At 44.4% G+C, this 24,791-nt stretch overlaps 1 protein-coding gene across 2 annotated transcripts in view; it reads left to right on the top strand.

The window, feature by feature from the left end:
* Positions 1-24,791, top strand: part of SAE1 (SUMO1 activating enzyme subunit 1) — a 79,202-nt gene that overhangs the window by 19,297 nt on the left and 35,114 nt on the right. The window contains exons 3-7 of one of the 2 annotated variants that reach the window (XM_034986852.1): positions 2,720-2,893; positions 4,818-4,960; positions 6,426-6,525; positions 19,019-19,124; positions 22,017-22,616. In XM_034986852.1, the coding sequence (XP_034842743.1) occupies positions 2,720-2,893; positions 4,818-4,960; positions 6,426-6,525; positions 19,019-19,124; positions 22,017-22,141 (648 nt within the window). In that variant the 3' untranslated portion in view covers positions 22,142-22,616. Of the gene's footprint in view, positions 1-2,719; positions 2,894-4,817; positions 4,961-6,425; positions 6,526-19,018; positions 19,125-22,016; positions 22,617-24,791 lie in introns of those variants that run through there. The other variant, XM_034986851.1, reaches the window with a different exon arrangement.

The following is a 24,791-nucleotide window of genomic DNA, read 5'->3' on the forward strand; positions in this document are numbered from 1 at the left end:
AGTAGAGATTTCTCAAGTGGGGCCGTGTTTTAGGCAGGAAACATTAGCAGTGGCATAGAATAGCATGGTAGAAATAGAATATAGCAAGCAGTGCTATTTGGTGTTTTTAGAATGAGAAGCCCAAAATGGGGGGGTGGTGTCCAGGTTGTAGGTAAGGTCTAAATCGTGAAGGCCCTGCTAGTAAGCCTTGCTGTAAGCTTGTACTCATCCTCTGGGTGGCAAGGATTCATTAAAGAGTTTCAAATGTGGGATGGGTGACCTGGTCGATTTCAGGCCTTCTGTAGAACAGTAGTTACTGTATATGATTTGCACAAGATACAGGACAGAAGACCACTTAGAAGGCTGCTTTAGTCGGTTAGGTGAGAGATGAAAAGGGTCTGAGTAATAGCACTAGTGATAGAAAAGACAAGAAGCACATAAGAGGTGAAAAATACAAGGTGGTAGAATCAGTAGGATCATATACAGGAGCATAGGGAAAGCAAGGAATCACTGTAGTAGCAGATACTTCCTGAAGGTGCTGGATACTGTTCTAAGAGCTGTAGTTGTATCTCATTTAGTTCTCACAACTGTGAGATGGAGGCATTGTCATCCCTATTTTACAGATAAGAAAAAAGAGGAAAGGGAAATGAATTGGTGGCCCACTCAAGGTCATAGTAGTTGGTGGTATGACCAGCACCCAGGGAGTCTGACTGTTAGTAGAGCCCATGCTCTTAGCCACCTCGTCAGGTGGCTGTTACCAAGGACATAACAAGAATACAAAGATTGGGGTTCCTGGCTCAAGTAATTGGATGGTTTGTTGGTAGGCTCATCAGTTGACCAAAAAAATAGTCAAATATGAATATTCAGCAGGAAATATCTGGTGGGCAGTTTAATGCAAGACTCTGATGGATCAGTTAGCAGTCTGTACCAGTAAGAACAATTTGAGAAATAACCAGCAGAAATTAAAAGTAGTGAGTATGGAGCTATGCAGAGCAAAAAGGTGAGTGATTCTGGGATGGAATCCTGGGGACACCACACCCAAGAGGGTCCATGTAGAGACTGGATGTCCGGTGAGGGAAGAGCAGAGCAATACAAATAGAGTGATTATAGTAAGTGTACTGTTTTTATTAATCTCATTTTGCATGTGATTCCTATATACTTGTTCAAGGTCACACAGTTAAGTAAGTGGTTGACCTAGGATTTGAATCGAAGATTTGAATTCAACTTGAATTGTTCCAGAGCCTTGCTCTCTTAACCACTACGATGTACAGCCTCTCAGTATGTAATGAGTTCCCTGAAGAAGTAGGACAGGATGGGTCGAGGATATTGTTAGAGGGCTGGCCTTGAATGAGAGGAAGATGAGCTCATTTTCTTGAAAGAAAGGTAGTAAGGGAGAGTATGTGCTGTGGATAGTTGGCTGGAGGAGAGGAGGGAGATTACTTGTGTCTTGGTGAAGGTAGCAAGGTCATACTGGAGATTAATCGTTAAAATAGATGTTTGGTGTGTGAACAAATGCTGTGAACAGAATGGGATCTGTAATCCTACTGGCAGCTGTCAGGTGATTTTATTATCTGTCTTTGAGGCTCTCTGCTGACATCCAGCCTTGTGGGTGAAATGCTCACTTTGTTCCAGCCCTACTCATCTCTCCTCCTTTCTGAATTTAGTTCAATTTAAGAGTTAATTTCAGGCATTCTTAATTGTGCCTGATGTTGGCACTGGTCTGATTTTATTTATTTACTTATTTTTAAAGTTTATTTATTTATTTATTTTAGTAATCTCTATACCCAACATGGGGCTTAAACTCACGACCCCAAGATCAAGAGCTGTGCACATTCCCTTTTTTTTTTTTTTTAAAGATTTTATTTATTTATTTGAGAGAGAGAGAGTGAGAGAGACAGCACATGAGAGGGGGGAGGGTCAGAGGGAGAAGCAGACTCCCTGCTGAGCAGGGAGCCTGACGTGGGACTCGATCCAGGTACTCCAGGATCATGACCTGAGCCGAAGGCAGTCGCTTAACCAACTGAGCCACCCAGGCGCCCCAGTGTGCACATTCTTTTGACTGAGCCAGCCAGGTGTCCCTCACTGGTCTGATTTTAAACCAGTTGTAGGCAGGGACTACATCCTTTATTGATTTTTTTTTTTTTTAAGATTTTATTTATTTGATAGAGTACAAGCAGGGGGAGTGGCAGAGGGAGAAGCAGGCTCCACGCTGAGAAGGGAGCCTGCCTTGGGACTCAATCCTAAGGGCTCAATCCTAGGATTCTGATCCCAGGATTCTGGGATCATGACCTGACCCGAAGGCAGATGCTCAACCGACTGAGCCACCCAGGCACCCCAGGGACTACATCCTTTAAACTACTATTGTTTGTCTCCAAATGCTTAAAATTGGGAACGTAGTAGGTATTGTAAATTCTTACCACTGATAATTATGTCATTTTATTAGCAGTTACAAATTTAAGTGAAAGAAGAAAGTGTGGACTTTTCTGTTTAGAGTGAATTTTCTTTATAAACACAAGGGGGTGCTCTTTAACTATCAATGCCAAGTAAAAAAAAGTTAAATGTCTCTATAAAGTCTCTGAAGGAATGAGTGTAGGGAGTCTGCATTAGGCAAATTCCTGCAAGAACAATAATACAATTAGATGGTAGATATTTTAGTTATCCTTTAAAATGGAAAGGTTTGTTGTTCTTGAGAATTTGTTTCCCCCCCACAATTCAAGTATTAAAAAAATATTATTTCTAGGTATCTCCAGAAGACCCTGGAGCTCAGTTCTTGATCCGTACTGGATCTTTTGGCCGCAACAGGGCCGAAGCCTCTTTGGAGCGGGCCCAGAATCTCAACCCCATGGTGGATGTGAAGGTGGACACTGAGAATATAGAAAAGAAGCCGGAGTCATTTTTCACTCAGTTTGACGCTGTAAGTTTCATAAAGAGTGTAAAGTCTTTAGGCTCAGTACATTGCCTGCGTGGTCTCAAGTCTGACCTTGCCTTAGTGTGTGTGCCTTACTAGCACATTGCCTTGCCATGTGGAATGTGGTGGTAGTAGATCCAGTCTGTTGGATCTGCGGTAGCTGTTTGTGACTTGCTGTCTGCTGCTTTCTTCTTTGGACATATGTTCCCTTACACCAGGTTTCATCATTGGTGTTCTGTACTCCTTCCAGAATCTTTCCATATAGCTTCGATACATTTTACTGCAAGTGTTTTCTCCGGAAAACAAGTTGGTGGTTAATTTCTGTAGTAGAGGCATTTTTTTTTGTTAGAAATATCAAACTACAGCTTGTGTTTTGTCTTAAAAAAAGAGCACACCTGATCTTGGTCTGTCTGTCTCTTTCACACAGCCACTTTGACCGTGTTGCCATGGATAACTAGACAAATTCACTGTAGTCATAAGCCAAGTGAGGCATATCCAGCCTCATTTGGTTTCACTGCCAGATCTATGCAGAGGTGAAAGGATAAGTTAAATTCTGTTTCAGCATTTGTGACCTTTCAGACATGGTTCCCTGTACCCAGGAAAAGCTAAACAAATGTTGGATAACCATGAAATAGTCACAGATGATCTACTTGTTTTTTAAATGAGAGGCCTATTACATGAGAGGTTAGAATTTCGGCTGGGTAGTTTGTTTTTCCACACTGTTTTATTTCATATGTGCATCTGTTCAGATATGTGCTTGCAATGATGGATCATCTGTGCATTTTGTCTTCTTTTTAATTTAATTCATTCTATTTTGTAACTCCCAAGTATTGGAACATTTTCTGTTTGGACAAACCTCTTCTCTTCATTTCTTTATCCATAGTAACCACATTTGGTTAATTCTAGGTGTCCCTTGCATTTCTAGCACTTAGAGGGTTTGTTAGAACTGAAGCACCGGGCCAGTTGGTTGTATAAAGCACGCGCATGGGGCGAGGATCAGTGTCTCATGGGCTACCTGTGACTGGGCCTCTTAGGTTTTACCCTCAGTTTTGACTCTGCAGGGTTCCATTTGGTCAATGTTGCATGTTCAGCTGTGACTGTCTTGCCTTTTAGATTTGATTTTTTTCCTTGGGTGTTTTCATGTTCAGAAGAAAACATGTGCAATTTTCAGAAGTTGTCTTCGTGACCCTTATCACAAAGGTTTTCCTGAAAAGATGGTGTTTTATACAGTAAAACTTAGCTATTTCCAGTACCTCAACTTTTTGGAACACAACCTAGAGGCCTCAGAGCAACATTGATAATTCCAGTGAGTGAATCACCGGTTCATTGTCTACGTCTGAATGGAAGGTCACTTGGTGTGTAACCTTTTCTTTTGTCCTTAAATTCAGATAAAGTTTCACGTTGAAAACTGTGGAAAACTAATCTCAACAGGACTTGTTTATCTTCTTTATCTTAACATATCAATCAAAACAAGGAGGGAAAAATGCCCTCGTATTTAAATATGACCCTTGGGTCACTTAAAACTGGTTTTGCTTCTCGTGATAGCTTATTCGGATTTTAATAGATTAAATAATTTAGAAATAACTTAGACTAAATTATTACTGTCTTTTCCCTTTTCACAAAAACTTTGAGGTGTGGTTTATATTTGTTCATAGAACAGGGGAAATAAATTCATTGAATGGCTTTTACTTTCTAGTTGCACCCATTTTGTTTTGATTGCAGAAAATGGAAGTCTCGCAATTTACATTTCTAGTGAAACCTGCAACTTTTCTTTTGTCTTCTAACCATAGGATCCAAAGAACCTGTTATTCCAGTTTGAAACTGGCTTTAGACATGCCCAGAGAGACTGTTCATTAAGATTTATTTAGACATCAGGGCAATGATTCACATTTTGCAAAACTCACACCCAGCCAATTCTGTCTTTCTGCAGGTTTGTCTGACTTGCTGCTCCAGGGATGTCATAGTCAAAGTTGACCAGATCTGTCACAAAAATAGCATCAAGTTTTTTACAGGAGATGTTTTTGGCTACCATGGATACACATTTGCCAATCTTGGAGAGCATGAATTCGTAGAGTAAGTTTTGGGAGAGGAGGGGAGAATGTAACATTTTCAGAAAAAAATACAGTTTTATTCACCAGTAGGAAACAACCCATCTAAGGAAAGTATGCTTAGAACATTTGGAAACCAGTTCATTAACAGCCTACTGATTATATAGGTTGTGTGTTCAGAATTGTAGGAGATGTGGCCCTTGTTTTCAAAATAATGGTCTAATCTAAAGCGGAGTTCTTACGGTAGTCAAATATACCACGTGGGTATTTGATCGGCCTGGACTTCAGTTGGTGAAACCATACCTATGTAGGGGAGGCTTGCTTGGATTGTAAACACGTGTTCCTCAGTTTTGGCTTCTGTGTTTTTAGGTTGATAATAAAATGAGTACGAAATAGTTAAGATGGGTAACTCTGAAGGCACAGTCAGCCAAAGTCTGTCTTGGAAAAGCTGCAAAGTCCAGAGACTGCTCTGGTGTAACAAACAGACCTTATCCTCTCAGTTTGAATATCAAGGTTGCAGACGGTGGTGATTCTCACATGATGGGACCTGCAGTGGTTTGAACTTATAGCTTCTAGATGAAAGGTGGCGGATGATACCAGTATTGTTAAAACTATCTGCACTGGGTTTTTGGCTGTTATTTCTGACTACCTCCCTTGCTAATAAGAGGTAAAGAGAGATCCTGTGTGGTAGGTGAAGCTTCCTACCAAGAGTCAAGAATTGCTTTGTTTTGTTCAGCTTCTTAGGCAGAACACTGAAATTTCTCTGGTCTGCAAATATCTTGTCTGTAAAATTGAGATGGGGGAAGGACAGACATGTTCAAGATCTCTCATAACTTTGGCATTTTATGGCTTTCAGAAACTCTGTAGTTTCTTGGGCACACTATAAACGGATGGAGAAGTCATAATAGAGGAAAGCAGGCCAGATTATTTTAATGTGAGGTCCCCATGGCAGAGGGGAGAACTTAAGTTTGGCTCTATTTCATGATTCAAGTGAAATTTAAAAAGCTTGTTGAGAGCTTACTTTGCACTAGGCAGTGTATGCTAAGTAATTCGTTATTTCTCATCTTAAAATAATTCTGTCAGAGATTGTTATTCCTACATAGTGGTAATTGATTTATCAGGTAATCATTGGCCACTTTGGGATTTGAACCCACTCAGATACACCTGACTGCAAAGCTTTTGCTCTTTTTTTTTTTTTTTTAAGATTTATTTATTTTAGAGAGGGTGCACAATGTGATGGGGAAGGGGCAGAGGGAGAGGGAGAGAACCTCAAGCAGACTCCCTGCTGAGCGTGGAGCCCAATGCAGCTGTTGGATCCCACGACCTTGAGCTGAAACCAAGAGTCAGACGCTTAACCCGATGAGCCACCCAAGCACCCCAGGCTTTTGCTCTTAGCCACCATCCTATCGCGTGAGCTGGTGAAGCTCTTCTTGTTCTAATGGCATGATTCAGAGAGTAGAGCTCAATTCCCTTCCCTTGTCACTCTCTAGGGAGAAAACCAAAGTTGCCAAAGTTAGCCAAGGGGTAGAAGACGGACCTGATACCAAGAGAGCAAAGCTTGATTCATCTGAAACGACTATGGTCAAAAAGGTATGTGTACTGTGAGGGGGTCAAAGATCAGAAACCTTGGAGCCTTGTTGGGGACAGGCAGTCACAACTGCAAGCAGGGGAAGCAAGCATGTAGTCTTGAAGGGAGGGGTTTGGACAAGCCCGGCCAGTGCTTGTCCAACTTAAAGGGGGGGAGGGGTAGCTGCTGCTTAGTGCCAGCCAGCTGTTGCCATGAAGGAATATGGACCCAGTGATGCCAGGTGTCAATTTTTAACAGAATCAGAAATACAGATTTTTTTTATAGGTTCTGTCCCAAACTTTTTTTTTTTTTTTAAGATTTTATTTTTTTGGAGAGAGCGCACGCACGCACAAGCATGCACAATCAGGGGGAGCGGCAGGCAGAGGGAGAAGCCGGCTCCCCGCTGAGCAGGGATCAATGCAGGGCTCGATTCCGGCACCCTGGGATCATGACCTGAGCTGAAGGCAGACACTTAACTGCCTGAGGCACCCCAGGCGTCCCAGGACCAAACTTTTTAATACTGGCTACCTATTCACTTTGGTTTGAATGCTGTTCCTTTCACCCCATGGAGGATAGAGAGGACGTGCCTGCAGGACTTACTTGGTGTGGGGGCCAAGTGGAGCCTCTAGTATCTGGAGCAGCATCAGAACGACTGTTTTGGAGCAAAGGCCGTCCCTCTTGCATAAAAGAAAGTTTTTTGGATAGACAGACAATTTAGGGAAGTCCTACCTAAGTGGGCAGGAAGACAGTTTAAGCTTGAATTGTTTATGCTTTGCTTCTTTAAAATGAAGTATTCGGGGACAGCTTTCCACCAGATAACCTTTTAAGAAGAAAGGCCTCAATGTTGACAAGTGTTATCATCCGGTGTGTATTTTTTAACATAGTTTTTAGGGGCTTAGGCTCTACTGGAGTTGGCGCAATGATTTAAATTCATTTTACAGAGAGAGCAGGGACTCGGAAGGGGATGATCTCCACAGCCAGTGTTGGAATCTGAGAAGGGAGTCATGCAAGGGGGGAGACAAGATGAAGGGGCCAGAATTGGTTTTGTCCAACTGAGGAAAGGCATGACCGAGTCCATATTTACTCTTTGCTTTGTAGATTTAAATATTGAGAAAGAAAAACAGCTGGGCAGAGCTTCGAGTTAAAATTGCTGTAAAGGGGGGATTCTAAGAGTGCAGAAACCACAAGAGAGACTGCAGAAACCACAGAAGTGGAACTCGTTGAGTTTCCAGCAAGGCTGCGCAGGAGATTTTTGTTTTCTTGCTCTTTATGTTTGTATTGGAAGAGTTTGATTGCTGTGAGTGTGATACAGAGGAATTATTAAGCCCTAATTTTAGTGTCTATTCACAGGACCATAATTACCCAGAGTGAACATTGGTGTTTTGGCCAAAACTTGGGTCCTTTTCTTTCTCCCTTCTTTTCTTTCTTTTTGAGGCCCAGTCAAGCTTTATCTGAATAGCTCCGTGAGTTTGGTGGGGGGAGATAAATTGTTAACTAAGGAGGAGTACAAAAGCATCTTTGTGGGTGCTGTCAATTTATAAATCACACCCTTTTACAAGTGTGACACTTGGCCTTGGTGTGAAGGGTTTTATGGCTTAAGGGCCTTCTCTGATTGAGGCGGGGTCGCTCACATTCAAATGGGGAGAGCGCCTCGCTTTGTTAGCCCTTCACAGCTGGAAGTTTCTCCCAGAGTCAATACTGATGGTGCCCACTGGGGCGGATCTGGAAACCGCTCTGGGGAGCCACTTTATCTAGCTATGAGGAGAATGTGGGCAGCCCGGGCAGGCACCCGGTGGCCTTCGCGTACCATTCCTTGGGCTCTTCAGTCACAGAGCTCTTTGTGCGGCCTCTTCCTCCAGGGGCCGAATTTGAAGGTATCAAAATATTCCCCAGCTGACATTGTTAGTCAGCTGTTTCACTTGGACAATTCAGGCGTGGATTCCAACCCCGAGCCCTTAAAGTTGCGAGGCATTCAGTGCATTCCTGATGACAATCCCTGGGATTCCAAACCTTGTCTTTGTGCGGCCTCACTAAGAACACTGCGGAAGGACGGGCTTGAACTGGGTTTGGGCTCTGGCTTTGCCACCTTATGATAACAGGCCTTGTCCATTTTGGCAGAGACTGCTCCTTGGATTTTGAAGTTTTCTTCCAACTCAAAAATTCCTTCATTGAGATTATGCCCCTTTGCCTAAATTGTACAGAATAGGTAGTTGGGTTATGCTCAAAGTGCAGGATGGGGGTGGGGAGGCAACCACTTCCTATTTCCTGTGAAAGGTTTCTGGTTAGGGTTCCCTCCCCGCCCCCCGCCCCCCCCCCCCGCCTTTTCCTTAGGTTCAACCAAATGTTGTATAGCCACTTTTGCTTCAAGGTACACATTGTGCTCCTAAATTAGAAATGTTAAAAAACAAAGAGGAAAAATAGAGCTTGTGGTTTTCACACCGCTTAGGAGGATACTGGGCCTTTCTAGCACATGTGTCGTCATGATAAATACAAGAGTGGGAAAATGCTTAGCCCAGAGGTAGGTGCTCAGTCGTTGGCTTCCTGTCGTGCCCAGGAAAAGTTATGAGACAGATTTCATCAGGATCAGGTTTTGGGCACAAGCCTAATAGAGATATCAGTGCAAAGTAGGTAAAGGAGAGGGCAGTAGTTTAGTGATAAGGAAGTGTCCAGAAAGGTTTCCCAGAGGAAGAGTTGTTAAGAGTTGGTGCATGAAGGAGAGTTTGCGAAGCACGGAAGCCAGGACTGGCATTTAGCCGCAGGAAATGGGATCAACTGAAAGCACAGACGTAGGAACAGAGTGACTCTGGTTTCCCTCACCCTGAAACAGCCAGGTCTTTCTGTATCTGTGAGTTGCAAAATGCCTACTGTGTGCAAGGCATTCTGTTGGGTGCAGGGAAGCGCATCCAGTCCTATTGTCTCTATTTACGGCTGCCGCCGAAGCTAAGAGAAGTTCCTTGACTTGCCTGAGATCCTGCAGCTGTGTTAAGAGGGAGTGGAGGGGGAGGACATAGACGGTGGCTGAGGGCACAGGCTTGCCCTGCCTCCTAAAGGGTGAATCCCCCTTGGAGTTTCTAGGATAATTTGAAGTTTTATGGGGTTGATGGGATAAAATACATGAAACTTGGGACCTTTCTGGAAAAGCCTTCAGGATAAAAGGCCACCCTCATGCTCGCATGCTGCTGCTCATGTTTCTTTATTGTTAAGGGCTGCCAGACACAGTAGATGCCTGGTGGTGGTTACTCTGCATCACAGCTCTTTAAAAATTAAACATAACAAAGGATTTGTTCGTGACATGCTAAGAAATACAGATTTAATTTTACCTCTGTTTCTGAAATAGTAAGGGACTAATTTGGGCACTGTTAATACTCTTGCATGAATCAGTTGTGAAATTCCACAATTGAGTAGTGATTCATTATTTTGATCCCCCTTTCTGAGCAGTTTACGGGCGACTCATCTCCTCTCACCCCCATTCTGAAGGGAACATTCTAGGGACTGACTGGTTTCATTCTTCACCTTGGTTTGTGATGCTGAGGGAACTTCTCAGGGTTTCTCTCCCGTTAGGGTCCAGGCTCCGATAAGGGCTGGGCGCTTTTGTTCGCTGCTGTGTTCCTGGCGCAGTCCCTGGTACAGTCTTACCCAGGAAATGTTTGTTCAATGTGTTGTGGCTGCTCCTGCCACATAATAGGACAGCTTTGGAGATCGTTGTCATTTGAAAAAAGAATTACTGAGTTGACTTTCTTTGTGATCAACCAAATGGATTAATTAACCTCATAACACATTAGTTGTCATGGTTTACGTTATTTGAGCTGGGCTGAGAGAACAGAATTCCAAAGAGGACAAGGGACTTGGCCAGGAATATTTAGAAGTAAGTCATTGGGTTGCCTGGACCAGGACATTTAGGCCAGAGGTGTTTAAAACCCTGCTAATTGTCAGGATCACTTGGTTTGGGGGTGGGGGGCAGGAGATGCATGGTGCATATTGCAGAGTTGGGTAGAGTGCTGATAGCAGGTTTTCCAGGTAGAACGGGGGGGGGGGAGGTTTTGGTACTCTAGGAAAGAGGGAAGGGGGTCTCTCCCAGCATCACGGCACACTCCAGTGTATTTTTTATTGTGATATCTGATATCCCCAAATAATGTGACATCAATACAGATTATAGAACATAACAACAAAATACTACCCAACTTAAAAACCCAAATATTTCCAGTCCTGTTGTACCAATCTATGTGTTCCTTCTCTGTCTTCTCCCCAGGGAGGTACGTTTGTGTGGATTTTAAAAAGTATGGGGGTGGGGGGCTGGTGCCTGGGTGGCTCAGTCAGTTGAACCTCCAACTCTTTGATTTTGGCTCAGGTCATGATCTCAGGGTCCAGGGTCATGGGATTCTGTGCTCAGCGCAGAGTCTGCTTCTCTCCCTCTCTCTCTGCTCCTCTGCGTGTTCATACGCTTTCTCTCACTCTCTCAAAATAAATAACAAGTACCTGGAAGGGGCAGTTATAGCCCTGCTTGACATGGCGTTTTACCACATGTTTGTAAATCTAAACAATGGAATGTGATGTAGGTATAAATTAAGAATGATCTAGCTAACTACCATGGACCCACCACCTAATTTAAAGCATAAAACTTTGCCAGCATGGTCAAGGTCCCCCAGCTATCCCTCCCCAGTATAAGTAACCACTACCCTTAATTGTGGTTCTCATTCCCACGCATTTCTTCTTACTACATATGTATTTCCAAGCAATATAGGATTGTTTGGTATGCTTTTTAACTTCTTAAAAATCAGGTTTAATATTGTATGCATGCTGCCACTTGCTTTTTTTTTTTTTTTTTTAAGATTTTATTTTATTTATTTGACAGAGAGAGAGACAGCTAGAGAGGGAACACAAGCAGGGGGAGTGGGAGAGGGAGAAGCAGGCTTCCCGCCGAGCAGGGAGCCCGATGCGGGGCTTGATCCCAGAACCCTGGGATCATGACCTGAGCCAAAGGCAGACGCTTAACGGCTGAGCCACCCAGGCATCCCTGCCACCTGCTTTTTAAGAGCAGCATTATGTTTGTGAGGCCATGTATGTTTGTATGCAGTGCTAGGGCTTTGCTGTCCATTGTGGTTAACCATTAGCCACATACGGCTGTTTAAATTAAAATTAACTAAAATAAAATAAAAAATTTTCTTCAGTCTCCTAGCCACACTTCAGATGCTCACCAAGCACGTCTGGCTATTGGCATCTGTATTGTGAAGCACAGATACAGAATAGTTGCCATGATCACTGTGAGTTCTCTAGGACAGCCCAGCAGGACATTTTATCTTTTTTTTTTTTTTTTTTTTTTGCTGTAGCGTATTTGTTATGTGAATGCATTACTGTTTATTTATCCAGTCTCCTATTGGTGGGCATGTGGGTGTATAAAGTTTTTCTGGTACAAATGGTGTCACAGAGAGAGAGAGAGAGAGTGTGTGTGTGTGTGTGTGTGTGTATGTAGATAATCTCTCTGGGTAAATGTGTGATTTCTCTGGAGTGTATACTTAGGAGGGAAAATAGGGTATGTGCAGTTTCAACTTCACCAGACCTGCTAAATTACTCTTGAGTAGTTTTATCAGTTCACATTCCACAATCATCAGTATGTAATGGTAACATTTGGTGACTTCAGGCTCTTTTACCACTCTGCTGAGTGTGACAGCTTTGTCTTGGATTGCGGTTGTCATTTATTAGAATGCTTTTGAAAACTATAGACTCTTGTGAGTAGGTGTGGGAAATCCAACCTAGAAATCTGTAGTTTTCAACTTGTTTCAATTCTGATTTACATGTAGCTTTACAGCCAGAGCTGTATCCCTTGTTATAGATGTTCAGCCTGTTTTTTAAAAGTAAAATATGTTGGGATGCCTGGGTGGCTCAGTTGGTTGGGCGTCTGCCTTCGGCTCAGGTCATGATCCCGGAGTCCTGGGATCGAGTCCTGCGTCAGGCTCCCTGCTCAGCAGGGAGTCTGCTTCTCCCTCTGCCCCCCCACCCTCATGCTTGCACTGTCTCTTTCTCTGAAATAAAGAAATAAAATCTTTAAAAAAAAAAAAAAGTAAAATGTGTTTACAGTCCCAAATGTGGGAAATTCAGAACAAGTTGAGAAAACGTGAACCCTGCTCCCCAATAATGACTGTGACATTCCTTTCAGTATTCTTTCTACTCATCTGCATATGTGATAACATTGGAGCTTTAATAAACATACATTAACATGAGACATAACAATCTAATATATATGACGTATAAACGTACTGTCTTTTCTTTGCTCAATGTATTTTCCATAAGCATAGGAGTGGATAGTCCATTTTGGAGAGTGTGGTTGTAAGGGGCTGTATTCTCTTTTCGCTTTGCCTCGGTGCGTTGAGCCAGGCTCCTGTTGCGTTGATGGCTTTGCACTTGCCCACTGTTCAGAGTGGCTCAGCACAGCCCTACAGTTTGATGGCTGTCAGACTGTGTGGGAGAATTCATCTTTTATATTTACTATTGGGCTTTTGGCAAATGAAAAACAGGTTGGATCCTATCAGCTCACGGATACTTACTGACATTCTCTTCTACGCAGTGCTGTGTCTTTCACTGTGATCCCTGCCTCCGGAAACTGATACCTGTCTGGGGAGAGGTGTAAGAGGGCTTGTTACTAGTCTTAACTAGACTATCAGTTTGAAATCCTTAAGGGTCAGAATTGCTAGGAACGGAAATGGATAGTGGAGGGAAGTAATTCAGGCATTGTACCCAGAGGGATCCATGAGCTGCGGGCAGGGAGAAGCGGGGGGGCTGAGTGAGGTGCGAAAGTTACCTGTTTTAGGGTGTTCATTCTGGTGGTTGTGGCTCCCTGGCACATATTGCTGGGGGCTTTATCTGAAGACCCTTCATTTACTGCGGATGCTGTTAGGCATATTTTTCTCGTCGTAAATCCAGTGTCAGCGAGGTGGGCAAGATGGGTACCACCATTTGCATTTGTTGTACTATAGATTAGGTGTCATAGTTTTGTTTTTTTATTCTTTTTTTTTTTTTTTTTTAAAGTACACCCCACATGGGGCTGAAACTCATGACCCCTAGATCAAGATCACATGCTCCACCAACTGAGCCAGCCAGGCACCCAGACAATAATAGACTTTAGGTAGGGGTGCCTGGGTGGCTCAGTTGGTTAAGCGACTGCCTTCGGCTCAGGTCATGATCCCGGAGTCCTGGGATCGAGTCCCACGTCGGGCTCCCAGCTCAGCGGGGAGCCTGCTTCTCCCTCTGACCTTCTCCCCTCTCATGCTCTTTCTCTCTCTCTCTCTCTCTCTAATAAATAAATAAATAAATAGTAAATAAATAAAAATAAAATAGTTAAAAAAAAATAGACCTTAAGTAGTTTGAACCAGAAAAATGGGACATTAATTGGATTCAGGCTGCAGTAGCACAAGAAGCATGGACTAACTACTGTGACACAAGAAGGGTAAAGACCAGGCCAGCTGGGGAGACTTGGAGACAGCAGGAATTTAGGTTTTCTCTAAAGAGCCCTTCCAGCCATTAATGTGTCTCTGTTATTAACTTTCAGATTCTCAATTCCCAGGAGAAAGAATCTGGTTGGTGTGGCCTGGGCCATGTGCCCACCTCTGGCTCTGTCACCTGTGGCTGGAGGGCTGGTACATATTTCAGATAAGGTTACTGGGATCCTCCTCCCCAAATATCAGAAAACTTCCCTAAAAGTTGCCTGCTACAGACAGGCCTAAGAGAGGTACATTCATTTGTGTGAGTTCACAAGTTACTGGCAAAATTTCGAGTAGTTCTGCCCTGAGACTTGGGGAGGGAAGAGGGCCTGTATCCTTGGTCCTAGTGCCCTACAAGGTCCCACTCTGGTCTTCTTCTAGCCCTTCCTCTAGTAGAGTGAGGATTCCATGGGATTAAGGTGATATGTCCACCTGGGCCCATCTCGCCCACTCCCCCAGTTCTGGACCACATTGTGGATACTTGGGACCTCTGGAATCTCCTGCCCAGACAACCCTAGGCTTACTTCCCAGGCTTTTGTGGGCTTCTTCCCTGATCTTCTTCTGGAGTGCAAACCTTACAAAAAGGTCCACATGCCTAGGCCTGAAGAGTAGTTGTTTTAGTGGGGAAGGATGGCCTGGGTGGCCACACTCACGTGCAAAGCCTCTTGCACTGTGAGACAGAGCCAGAGGTGGGAAGAAAGAGGGGGAAAGAGGACCACCTTTCCTAGTGCACCTCATTCTGGCACAGAACTCCCAAGGAGTGTGAGAATTCCAAATTTGAACCCAGTCTTCCAGGTAGTAAGGAAGAAAGTTTATTTGTTAAGGCAGGAGAATATAATACACTTTATTTTTTAATTTTTTTAAAAGATTTTATTTCTTTATTTGACAGAGAGCGAGAGGGGGGAACACAAGCAGGGGGAGTGAGAGAGGGAGAAGCAGGCTTCCCGCTGAGCAGGGAGCCCGATGCGGGGCTCGATCCCGGGACCCTGGGATCATGACCTGAGCCGAAGGCAGATGCTTAACGACTGAGCCACCCAGGCGCCCCTACACTTTATTTTTTAATAGCCTGTTCGTATGATTTATACCTAAATATGTAGAAGTGTTATATGGGTTTCCACCTGTATTTTCACCCCAGGCCCTGAAAGTTTAGAGGTAGACCTGTGTGGGACTGAGACTCTGAAACACAACTTTTTTTCCTCATTTGTCATAGCGTTGTGACCTAACAAATCAGTGGATTCTTTTTTTTTTTTTTTAAGATTTTATTTATTTATTTGAGAGAGAGAGCACATGAGAGGGGGGAGGGTCAGAGGGAGAAGCAGACTCCCTGCCGAGCAGGGAGCCCAATGCGGGACTCGATCCCGGGACTCCAGGATCATGACCTGAGCCGAAGGCAGTCACTTAACCAACTGAGCCACCCAGGTGCCCCAAATCAGTGGATTCTTAGCCAGGCAAACTACAAAAATTCTGAATTAAAATCTTGGTAGTGTAGGGCGCCTGGGTGGCTCAGATGGTTAATTAAGCGTCTGCCTTTGGCTCAGGTCATGATCCCAGGGTCCTGGGATCAGTTCCCACATCAGGCTCCCTGCTCAGCGGGGAGCCTGCTTCTCCCTCTGCCCCTCTCTCTGTCTCTGTCTCTTATGAATGAATAAATAAAATCTTAAAAAAATAAAATAAAATCTGGGTAGTTAATGAGACCTCATGAGAGTTTGTTTTGTCGTCGTGATGGCATTCCCCGACCATACTGATGACGGCTGTATCTGTGTTGTAAGACTTCTTAAGAGGGGTCTGGCAGTCTGTGTCAGGCAATAAGTGTCACCCAGCTGGCTATTTCACTTGACTTTTGAGGTCAAACAGACTCATTGACCAAAAGGTTTGAGGGCAGTACAAACATTTATATTAACTTTTACAGTGGATTTAAATCCCAAAGGAGTGATTATGGGGAAATAGAAAACCACCTTAAAAACCGTATGACTTTTTCATCTTCACTAGTCATTTGAGCTTTCATCTGTCAGTTCCATTTTGGTCCTTAGCAAGCAGTGTCAACTGCCTGGGAACTGATAGATCTTGGTACTGTTGTCTCTTTTCTTTTTTAAATATCTGGGGTTGGAGGAGTGGGGTGGGTATGTGGTGTGTATGTGTGGTGAGAGAAGGAAGGAGAAAAAGAGACCCCATACCTCGGGAAATTTGAAATTATTTATACATACTCACATATCATCTTTTTTTTTTTTTTAAGATTTTATTTATTTTTTTGAGAGAGAGACACAGAGAGCTCGAGCATGAGTGAGGGGAGGAGCAGAGGAAGACGGAGAAGCAGGCTCTCTGCTGAGCAGGGAGCCCGATGTGAGGACTGATCCCGGGACTCCAGGATCATGACCTGAGCCAAAGGCAGACACTTAACTGAGTGAGCCACCCAGGTGCCCCCATCTTCTTGTTGTTGTTGTTTTTTAAGATTTTATTTATTTACTTGAGAGAGAGAGTGCGAGAGCACAAAAGTGGGGGAAGGGGTGGAGGGAGAGGGAGAGAGAAAATGCCAAGACTCCCTGCTGAGCAGGGATCCGGACATGGGGCTCGATCCCAGGACATTGGGATTGTCATGACTTGAGTGGAAGGCAGATGCTTAACTGACTGAGCCACTCAGGCGTCCCCATGTAACCATCTTAAACTTCGTAAAAGTAGCTAGTACAGGGGTGCCTGGGTGGCTCAGTTGGTTAAGCGACTGCCTTCGGCTCAGGTCATGATCCTAGAGTCCCTGGATCGAGTCCTGCATCGGGCTCCCTGCTCAGCAGGGAGTCTGCTTCTCCCTCTGACCCTCCCCCTCTCATGTGCTCTCTCTCTCTTTCTCTCAAATAAGTAAAATCTTTAAAAAAAAAAAACAAAAACAAAAATCTAGGCTAGTACTGAGAACCGTTTTTTTTCTGAACCATTTGAGAATAAGGTGTCAAAATGATGCTCCATCCATCACTCCCAAATATTTGTCTGTATTTTCTCAAAGAAGGCATTTTCCGTAATCACAAGTTAACTTCAAAATCAAAATTTAAATGGAGACATCACTACCATCTAATCCTCAGACCCCATTCAGATTTTATCAGTTGTTCCGATCCTGTCCTTAATGACAGAAGGATTCAGTTCAGGATTATGCATGCATCTAGATTTTCATGATGCTTTTGAAGATTACAAGCCAGTTATTTTGTAAATTGTTCCTTAGTCTGGGTTCGTCTGCTGTTCCCTCATGATTAGATTGCAGCTTCACACCTTTGGGAAACCTACCACAGCAGGGTTGCTCCTCACCCCATCCTGTGGTCTGGTCCTGGTTTCCATATGCTACTTTACTGGCAATGTTAATTTTGATTGTTTGAGTAGAATTATGTCCGCCAGATTTTTCCTTTGAAAACAATTCCTCTTTTCCCTATAATTATTCTCCAGTAATTTTTGGAGAGGTTGTTTGAAAATATGTAAATACCTCATTATTCATCAAACTTTATCAATGAGTTGATTTTAGATCTATGACTGAAGGATTCTAGTTTATTTAAAGTGTTATAATCTATTACTATTTTTTTTTTCCCCACAAAGTGTTCCAGTTTGACCAGTGGGAGCTCCTTTATGTTGGCTCCTGTTTCCTCTTGACACGTCCCCATCATTCTTGGCACACTTCTTGTTTCAGGCACAGTAAGATGTTTTGGGCTCCTGTCATACTCTCCCCGCCCTAGCTTCGAAATCAGCCATTTCTCTAGAGAGAAATGTTTCTCTCATTGGGGGTTAGAAACCAAGATCTGGGGGTAAGGTGTGCTCACTGCTCCCAGGGCATCATTGCTTTGATGCTTTGTCTGTGGATGCAGCTCTTCAGTATCTGTATGTGCATACACACATGCTTGCGTCTGCATTTACTTCCTTGTCTGCCTGTATGTGTTGAAAATGAGTTCACACTAATAACCCACCACAGGCTTTATTCTATTTTTTTTCCCTTTCCATAATTCTAATTCTTTTCTCTGACAGTGAGAAACCTAGGTTCTCTGTGTGTTCACTTGTTGCAGAAGTTCTTGGTTGGTGGGGCGCCTGGGTGGTTCAGTAGTTAGGCGTCTGCCTTCGGCTCAGGTCATGATCCTGGGGTCCTGGGATCGAGCCCCGCATCAGGCTCCTGGGATCGAGCCCCGCATCGGGCTCCCTGCTCCGCGGGAGGCCTGCTTCTCCCTCTCCCACTCGCCGTGCTTGTATTCCCCCTCTCGCTGTGTCTCTCTCTGTCAAATAGATAAATAGGAAAAAAAATCTTCAAAAAAAAAAGTCACCCCTGGTTGGAGTCAGTCTCCCAATCCCCCCCGGGTTCTTCCCCTTCTTACCCAGCTCTGCTCTGTCCCCTGCAGCAGGCCACCCAGCACCGCCCGCCCCGACTCTTCCCTGCCTTTCCTCAGTCCCAGTGGGATGGCTTCTGGACTGAACGATTCAGGAAAGGAAAAGGAAAATCACTTTCTTACTCATATTTAATTGTTTACATTTTAAAATATAGATATGTGCTGGCATTTTTCAAGATAATTTTCATTTAGCTTTAATACGTTTCGGCAATGCTTCTTGCTACTATAGGCCTTTTGCTAATGCCATCTCCAGCCCCACAGCCTGGAGCTTTTGTTTCATAGCCCTTGCTTATGTTTCTTCCTGTTATTTACTGCTGTTGTTATCCTCAAACCATTCTTCTAATGAGACACGTTTAATTTTTTTGTTGGCTGTGACAATGTTTTATTGAATATCTTTAGACACACACTCTTGTTCACTTATGCAAGAATTTCTGCGGTGTGAACACAGCCAGAGTTAAAGCCAGAGTGGAACTGGGTCTTTAGCTTTGCTAGGACTCCTTCTAGTGCAGGGAAGACATGTCATTCATCGCTGTGTCCCCAGCACCCAGAGGAGCACACAGTAAGTGCTCAATTAAAATTTATTGGACTTGAGTGGTCCTCAGCTGCTTTTAATGAACAGTAAACCTTAAATAATGACATTTCTCCTAGATGGTGAGGGGCTACTACCCTAAGCAATTTTGCCTTTTTCTCAACAGAAGGTGGTCTTTTGCTCCGTTAAGGAAGCGCTGGAAGTGGACTGGAGCAGTGATAAAGCAAAGGCAGCTCTGAAGCGTACAACTTCGGATTACTTTCTCCTTCAAGGTGAGGACTCAGAGCAGAGCTTCCCAGTGAGCACTTTGTGCTTTGATTTCTGCACCTGTGGCTGCAGAGTCCAGGGGGTTTCTTGATGTTTGCCCCTAGTCGAGTTCCCCACGGGCTGGTTCTCCGTGGCCACTCGAGAACATCCAGATGGATGGAGATGTGGCCCCTCGTTGAGTTCTGCATAACCCTCAACCATTCTCAGGGAGACTGAGGTAGAGATGTCGCTTTTATTTGTCAAATTTGCAAAGCACTTTTGGTTGCATTTGGATAGTCTTCAGCCTTCCTTTCTCCAGGGCTGGGTCTGTGCAGACTCCAGGAACAGCCCCTGCCTCGAGTCAGGAGAGATGGTGGCTGTGTGTGACAGCTTACACACAATTCCTCCCTCCCCAGGCACTATGTATATTGGTTCAAAGGGAAATACATACAACTTCCTTCATAAACTGAAAATCAGATGAGGCTAATTAGCTAGGAATGAAGCTTTCCTCCTGTTAATTAGTGGTGGTAGCCAAGTTGGGGTTGGGGAGAGTTGGGAAACACTAGTTTAGAGCACTTAATATCCATTTGTATAGAAATCATCCAGTGTGAGGAGGTAAGGAAGTCATCCAGTGGGTTAGGTAGGGATGAGTCTTAGGCACGTGAGTCGGCTAGGACTCAGAAAATACCTCCTTCTCTGGACTAGGAGAGGACAGCAAGGCAGTGCCGTCTCTAGTCCAGCCTGAGCACGGGGCCTGGGCCATTGGGAGAAGCTAATCACTCTGCCTGGCACATCGAGAGCCCTCAGTAAACAGTAGCCATTAATTTGTAAAGGTTTGGGGGTATAACCTGAGTGGTTCTTACTGCTGCTTATACAGGGAGTCAGCTGGTATTTGAGCTTACCAAAATCTGGTGATTCTCAACCGGGGGCGGTTTTGGTCGCTGGGGGCATTAGCAGTGTCAAGACATCTTTGGTTGTTCAGGCTGGGGGCACGTAGGGTGGGGAGAGGCCAGGCATGTTGCTAAATATCCATGGCACAGGACAGCCCCTCGTGACCAGGAAGTATCTGGCCCACAAGGTCACAATGTCAGTAGTGCCAAGGGCAAGGCCTCTAATCTAACCCTTTGCAGTTTCTGGAGTATTTTCTCCTCCCAGCTCATCAACACAGCACCCTTGTGCGGTAGACAGAGTGGGACGTCTCCCCAGTTTGGTTTCTTGAGGTGGGGAAACAGAGACCCAGAGAGGCTCAGTGTTTTACCTGAGAGAACACAGACTGCAGCTAGGGCCCTGAACCACTCGGGCCTTTGAAGCCTAAGGCCGTGTGGGAAACAGCAGCCTACCTTCATCCGAAGTGCTGTGTAGGCGTTGGCTTATGGAATCCTCGCTACACTCATGTGGAGTAGCTGCTATTCCCCCATTTGTAGTTGTTTTAAAAGACACAGCCTGGGGCGCCTGGGTGGCCCAGTCGGTTGAGCGGCTGCCTTCGGCTCAGGTCATGATCTCAGAGTCCTGGGATGGAGCCCCGCATCGGGCTCCCTGCTTGGTGGGGAGTCTGCTTCTCCCTCTCCCTGTACCCCTCACCCTGCTTGTTCTCTCTCTCTCTCTCCCTCTGTCAAATAAGTAAATAAAATCTTTTTTAAAAAAAGACAGACTGATTAAGACCCAGGCCTGTGGCCATCCCTGCCCTCAGGAGCCCATCACCAAAGTGGGAGGCCACAGTGTGGGGGAAAGTGTATATTTAAATCCAGGTGCTGCTGGCCAGCACCGTTAGAAGTTACAAGGGGCTGGGGAAGTAGACAGGTCCTGAGGAAGAAGCGGTAGCCTCATTACTGTGACCCATATGGCATGCTTGGTGCATGGTTGTTCAGAACAGGAGCTTTGGAATGAAAACAGATCTGGGTTTTCAGTCCTGGTTCTGTCATTTTTCTAGGTGGGTGATGTTGAGCCAGAGTTAAATTCCCTGAGGCTTACTCAAATTCCCCTCTGACCATGGGGGTGTTATTAGCACTCGTCTCAAGGGGGTTTTTATAAGACTTGGATGGTATACACACAAAAGGCTCAGCACGGAGCAAGGAAATCCTAGAGACCTGTGTTATCTGTGAAGTTGTGAGTTTTTTTGTTTTGTTTTTTGGGTTTTTGGTTTTTGACATGAGTACTTTGCAACTGTGTAGAAATTTTGGGATTGACTCAATTTCCCTTAATTCCATACTTGAGTAGGTATTATCATGGCAGCAATCTTACTAGATTTTAATTTTCTGCCTGTGACACTTCGTTGGATAAAACATCCCATATGTATACTTCTCTCTTCTAAGCAGTACTCAGTACCTTTCCAGTTTCAATTTCAGGGCTTCGGTTTGGTGATTAAAACGATGTTCATTAGTTAATAGTCATAGAAATTTTTTTATTATGGTAAGAAACACATACCATAAAATTTACCCTCCTAACCACTTTACATGTACAATTCTCTAACAGTCATAGAATTATAAAAGGAGGCAGGCCCACATATCCTCTAGGCCAGGAGTGGCAGGAAGGGGCTTTCTACTCCTCCCCCCACCCCGCTCACCTGTGGCATGTGTGGCTGAAGGACCCTCATTGCTGACTGGCAAGTCCACATCATCAGGCCACTTTCCCTAAACCTCAGAACCCGTTCAGTGGCACAGGAGGGGAAGTGACTCGCCATTGTCATAGAACAAAATGGTGGTAGTCTGCATCTCAATCCCAAGTCTCCCGACTCTTCCAGGGGCTAGTTCCTTCACACCACACCCACTGCTCTTTCTGGGTATCCATCACAGCCTTTCCTGAGCCTCTCTCTCTGCAGCAGGTGACAGGTTCTAACCTTTCTTGCGTGGTGTCATACACACATTCTAGTGATATTTTTTGGTCAGTTGGTCTCTCTGAGCTCTGCCGTATCTTTCCAGAGGGGCTGCAGTTGGAACTGCTGGGAGTGCTCCAGATGCAACGAGCGCGAGGGCCTGGCTCGGCTTTGGGGAGCTCCTCTACGAATGCATACTTAATCAACGCCCTTGGCTGCCTGCTGGACTAAAGTTCTGGAAGTAGAGGGACATGGCTGTCGTGATCTCTTTTCCCTGCTTATTCCAGCAGCTTAGAACCCTCTGCTTGTAGATAGGAAGCTGATCCTCTGTGGGTGTATCATCTTAATCTTATATCCGGGGAAATACTCCTTTCGATTTTCTGCTCAGCCATTCATGGAGCTATGGGATTCTCCCGTAATTCGACCTCATTGGATTTATGCAGGAAAGCATAGCAGCTTCCACATGTGAAGTTGCCTTCTGCCAAATACACTTGCCGTTAACGGTCTTTGTGACTTTAGGCAAATAACTTGCTTCTCTAGGATTTTGTTTCCTCGCTTCTCAAATGATAAGACTTAAGTCAGCCAGCCTGTCTTGAAAATCTTTTCAGAGTCTAAATAATCAGTGAATCTAATAAAATATCATTCCTATGGCTTGTATTTCTCTACTTTTATACTTGTATCTTTTTTTAAAAAAAGATTTTATTTATTTATTTGGGAGCGAGAGCGCAAGTGCACAAGTAAGGGAAGTGGCAGAGGGAGAGGGAAAAGCAGATACCCCGCTGAACAGGGAGCTCTATGTGGGACTCGGTCCCAGGACCCGGGGATCATGACCTGAGCCAAAGGCAGACGCTTAATGGACTGAGCCACCCTGGCGTCCCTCTACTTTTATATTTATAATTAACAACTTCATGGACTCATGACTTATACCAGAAAACTTAGTTTAAGTGTATTTCTTTAAAAAAATTCTAGAAGTTATTTCTTTTTTTTTTTTTTTTTAAGATTTTATTTATTCATTTGAGAGAGAATGAGATAGAGAGAGCATGAGAGTGGGGAGGGTCAGAGGGAGAAGCAGACTCCCTGCCGAGCAGGGAGCCCGATGCGGGACTCGATCCTGGGACTCCAGGATCATGACCTGAGCCGAAGGCAGTCGCTTAACCAACTGAGCCACCCAGGCGCCCTAGAAGTTATTTCTTGTTTTGTTTTGGGGGGTGTTGTTTTGTGATTTTTAAAAAATTAATTGATTCAAACAATATCCTCCACGTAGTCCCAAAGTTTGATTTTAATTAGAAGCATTCTTTTTGCCCAGACTGTTTTGACTGCTAACCATGGCAGTAAAAGTACAGCCTGAGTAGAGACTGATACAGTCTTGTGTCTTGGAAAAAGCATGGGCTTTGGAGGCTTACAGAGCTGATCTCAGATCACATCTCTCCGCCTTATCAAGAGGCTTAACCTTTGGTGCATGAGCTTCATTCAGATCTAGGTTCCTAACTTGGGGCTGAGGGGGCTAGGGGATAGCACTGCCTTCCCTTGGCTCTAAGAGATGTACTGAGATGGTAAATGTGAAAAACGAGTGCCGGGGCACAGCTTCTAGACTATTGAATATTTTCCTTTGACTCTCTTCAGAACATTTTCCAATCACATATTGAGGAGAGTTGGTTTGTTTTTTTAAGTCAAGGTTTGCACACCTGAAATTGATATAATTCTAAAATGGCCTTAGTTTTGTTATTATAAAATCAAACAGTGGTAACGTCTGACTTCAGTGTGTGGGATGGCCTTAGGGAATATCCAGGTTGAGTGGTCGGCTTTTCAGGCACTACTGTGGTTTTCATGTGGTGTGTAAGAATGGTTATTGTGTACTGAACGTGGCTTGCTGCTTTACCTCGCACTGTGCTGAGCATCTGACATATTCTCATTATTATTGTGATAACCTTTGAAATATAGTTGCTGTCCCATTTTCTTGAAGGAGACCAAGGTTGAGCGTGGCTGTGACTTGCTTGGGCATATGCTTGGTTTTATAGACAGAACCAGATCCATGAACTCTGCTCCTTACATCTGTAATGTGCACCTCTAAGCTAAGTGATTTTGTTAAACTGTAAATCAGGAGCTCTCCATGTTAGAGAAATGGGATCACCACCACAGTACAGAAAACCCTGGTTCAGATATGTGTTAGACACAAAGATTATCTGAATTCTGACCCAGATAGTCTTCCTCCTCCCCCAAGTGACACTTGAGTTTTATTTTTTTGAAAAAGTATCACAGTAAGCAGTTTTCAAAGAATTCACAATGGTGTAAAAGGGTAAGTTTTCTTCGTTATACCCTCCCCATTTTCCCCACTTCCAATTTGTGGGGGAAACTGTTTAAGAATTCCTTGCCAGGGCACCTGGGTGGCTCATTCGGTTAAGCGTCTGCCTTTGGCTCAGGTCATGATCCCGGGGTCCTGGGATAAAGCTCCCCATCGGGCTCTCTCCTCAGTGGGGAACCTGTTTCTCCCTCTCCATTTGCTCCTCCCCCTGATTGTGCTCATTTGCTCTCCCTCTTTCTCTCTCTCTCAAATAAATAAAATCTTAAAAAAAAATCTCCAATTTAGAAAGAATTTCTTGCCTATCTGGGGTGGCTCAGTCGGCTAAGCATCCAACTCTTCTGGGCGCCTGGCTGGCTCAGTCGTTAAGCGTCTGCCTTCGGCTCAGGTCATGATCCTGGGGTCCTGGGATCGAGTCCCGCATCGGGCTCCCTGCTCCGCGGGAAGCCTGCTTTTCCCTCTCCCACTCCCCCTGCTTGTGTTTCCTCTCTCGCTGTGTCTCTCTCTGTCAAATAAAGAAATAAAATCTTAAAAAAAAAAAAGCATGCAACTTTTTTTTTTTTAAGTTTTATTGATTTGAGA

Source organism: Mirounga leonina, unplaced genomic scaffold, assembly GCF_011800145.1.
Source record: "Mirounga leonina isolate KUSES-001 unplaced genomic scaffold, KU_Mleo_1.0 Mir_376, whole genome shotgun sequence".
In the NCBI taxonomy this organism is placed as follows: domain Eukaryota; kingdom Metazoa; phylum Chordata; class Mammalia; order Carnivora; family Phocidae; genus Mirounga; species Mirounga leonina.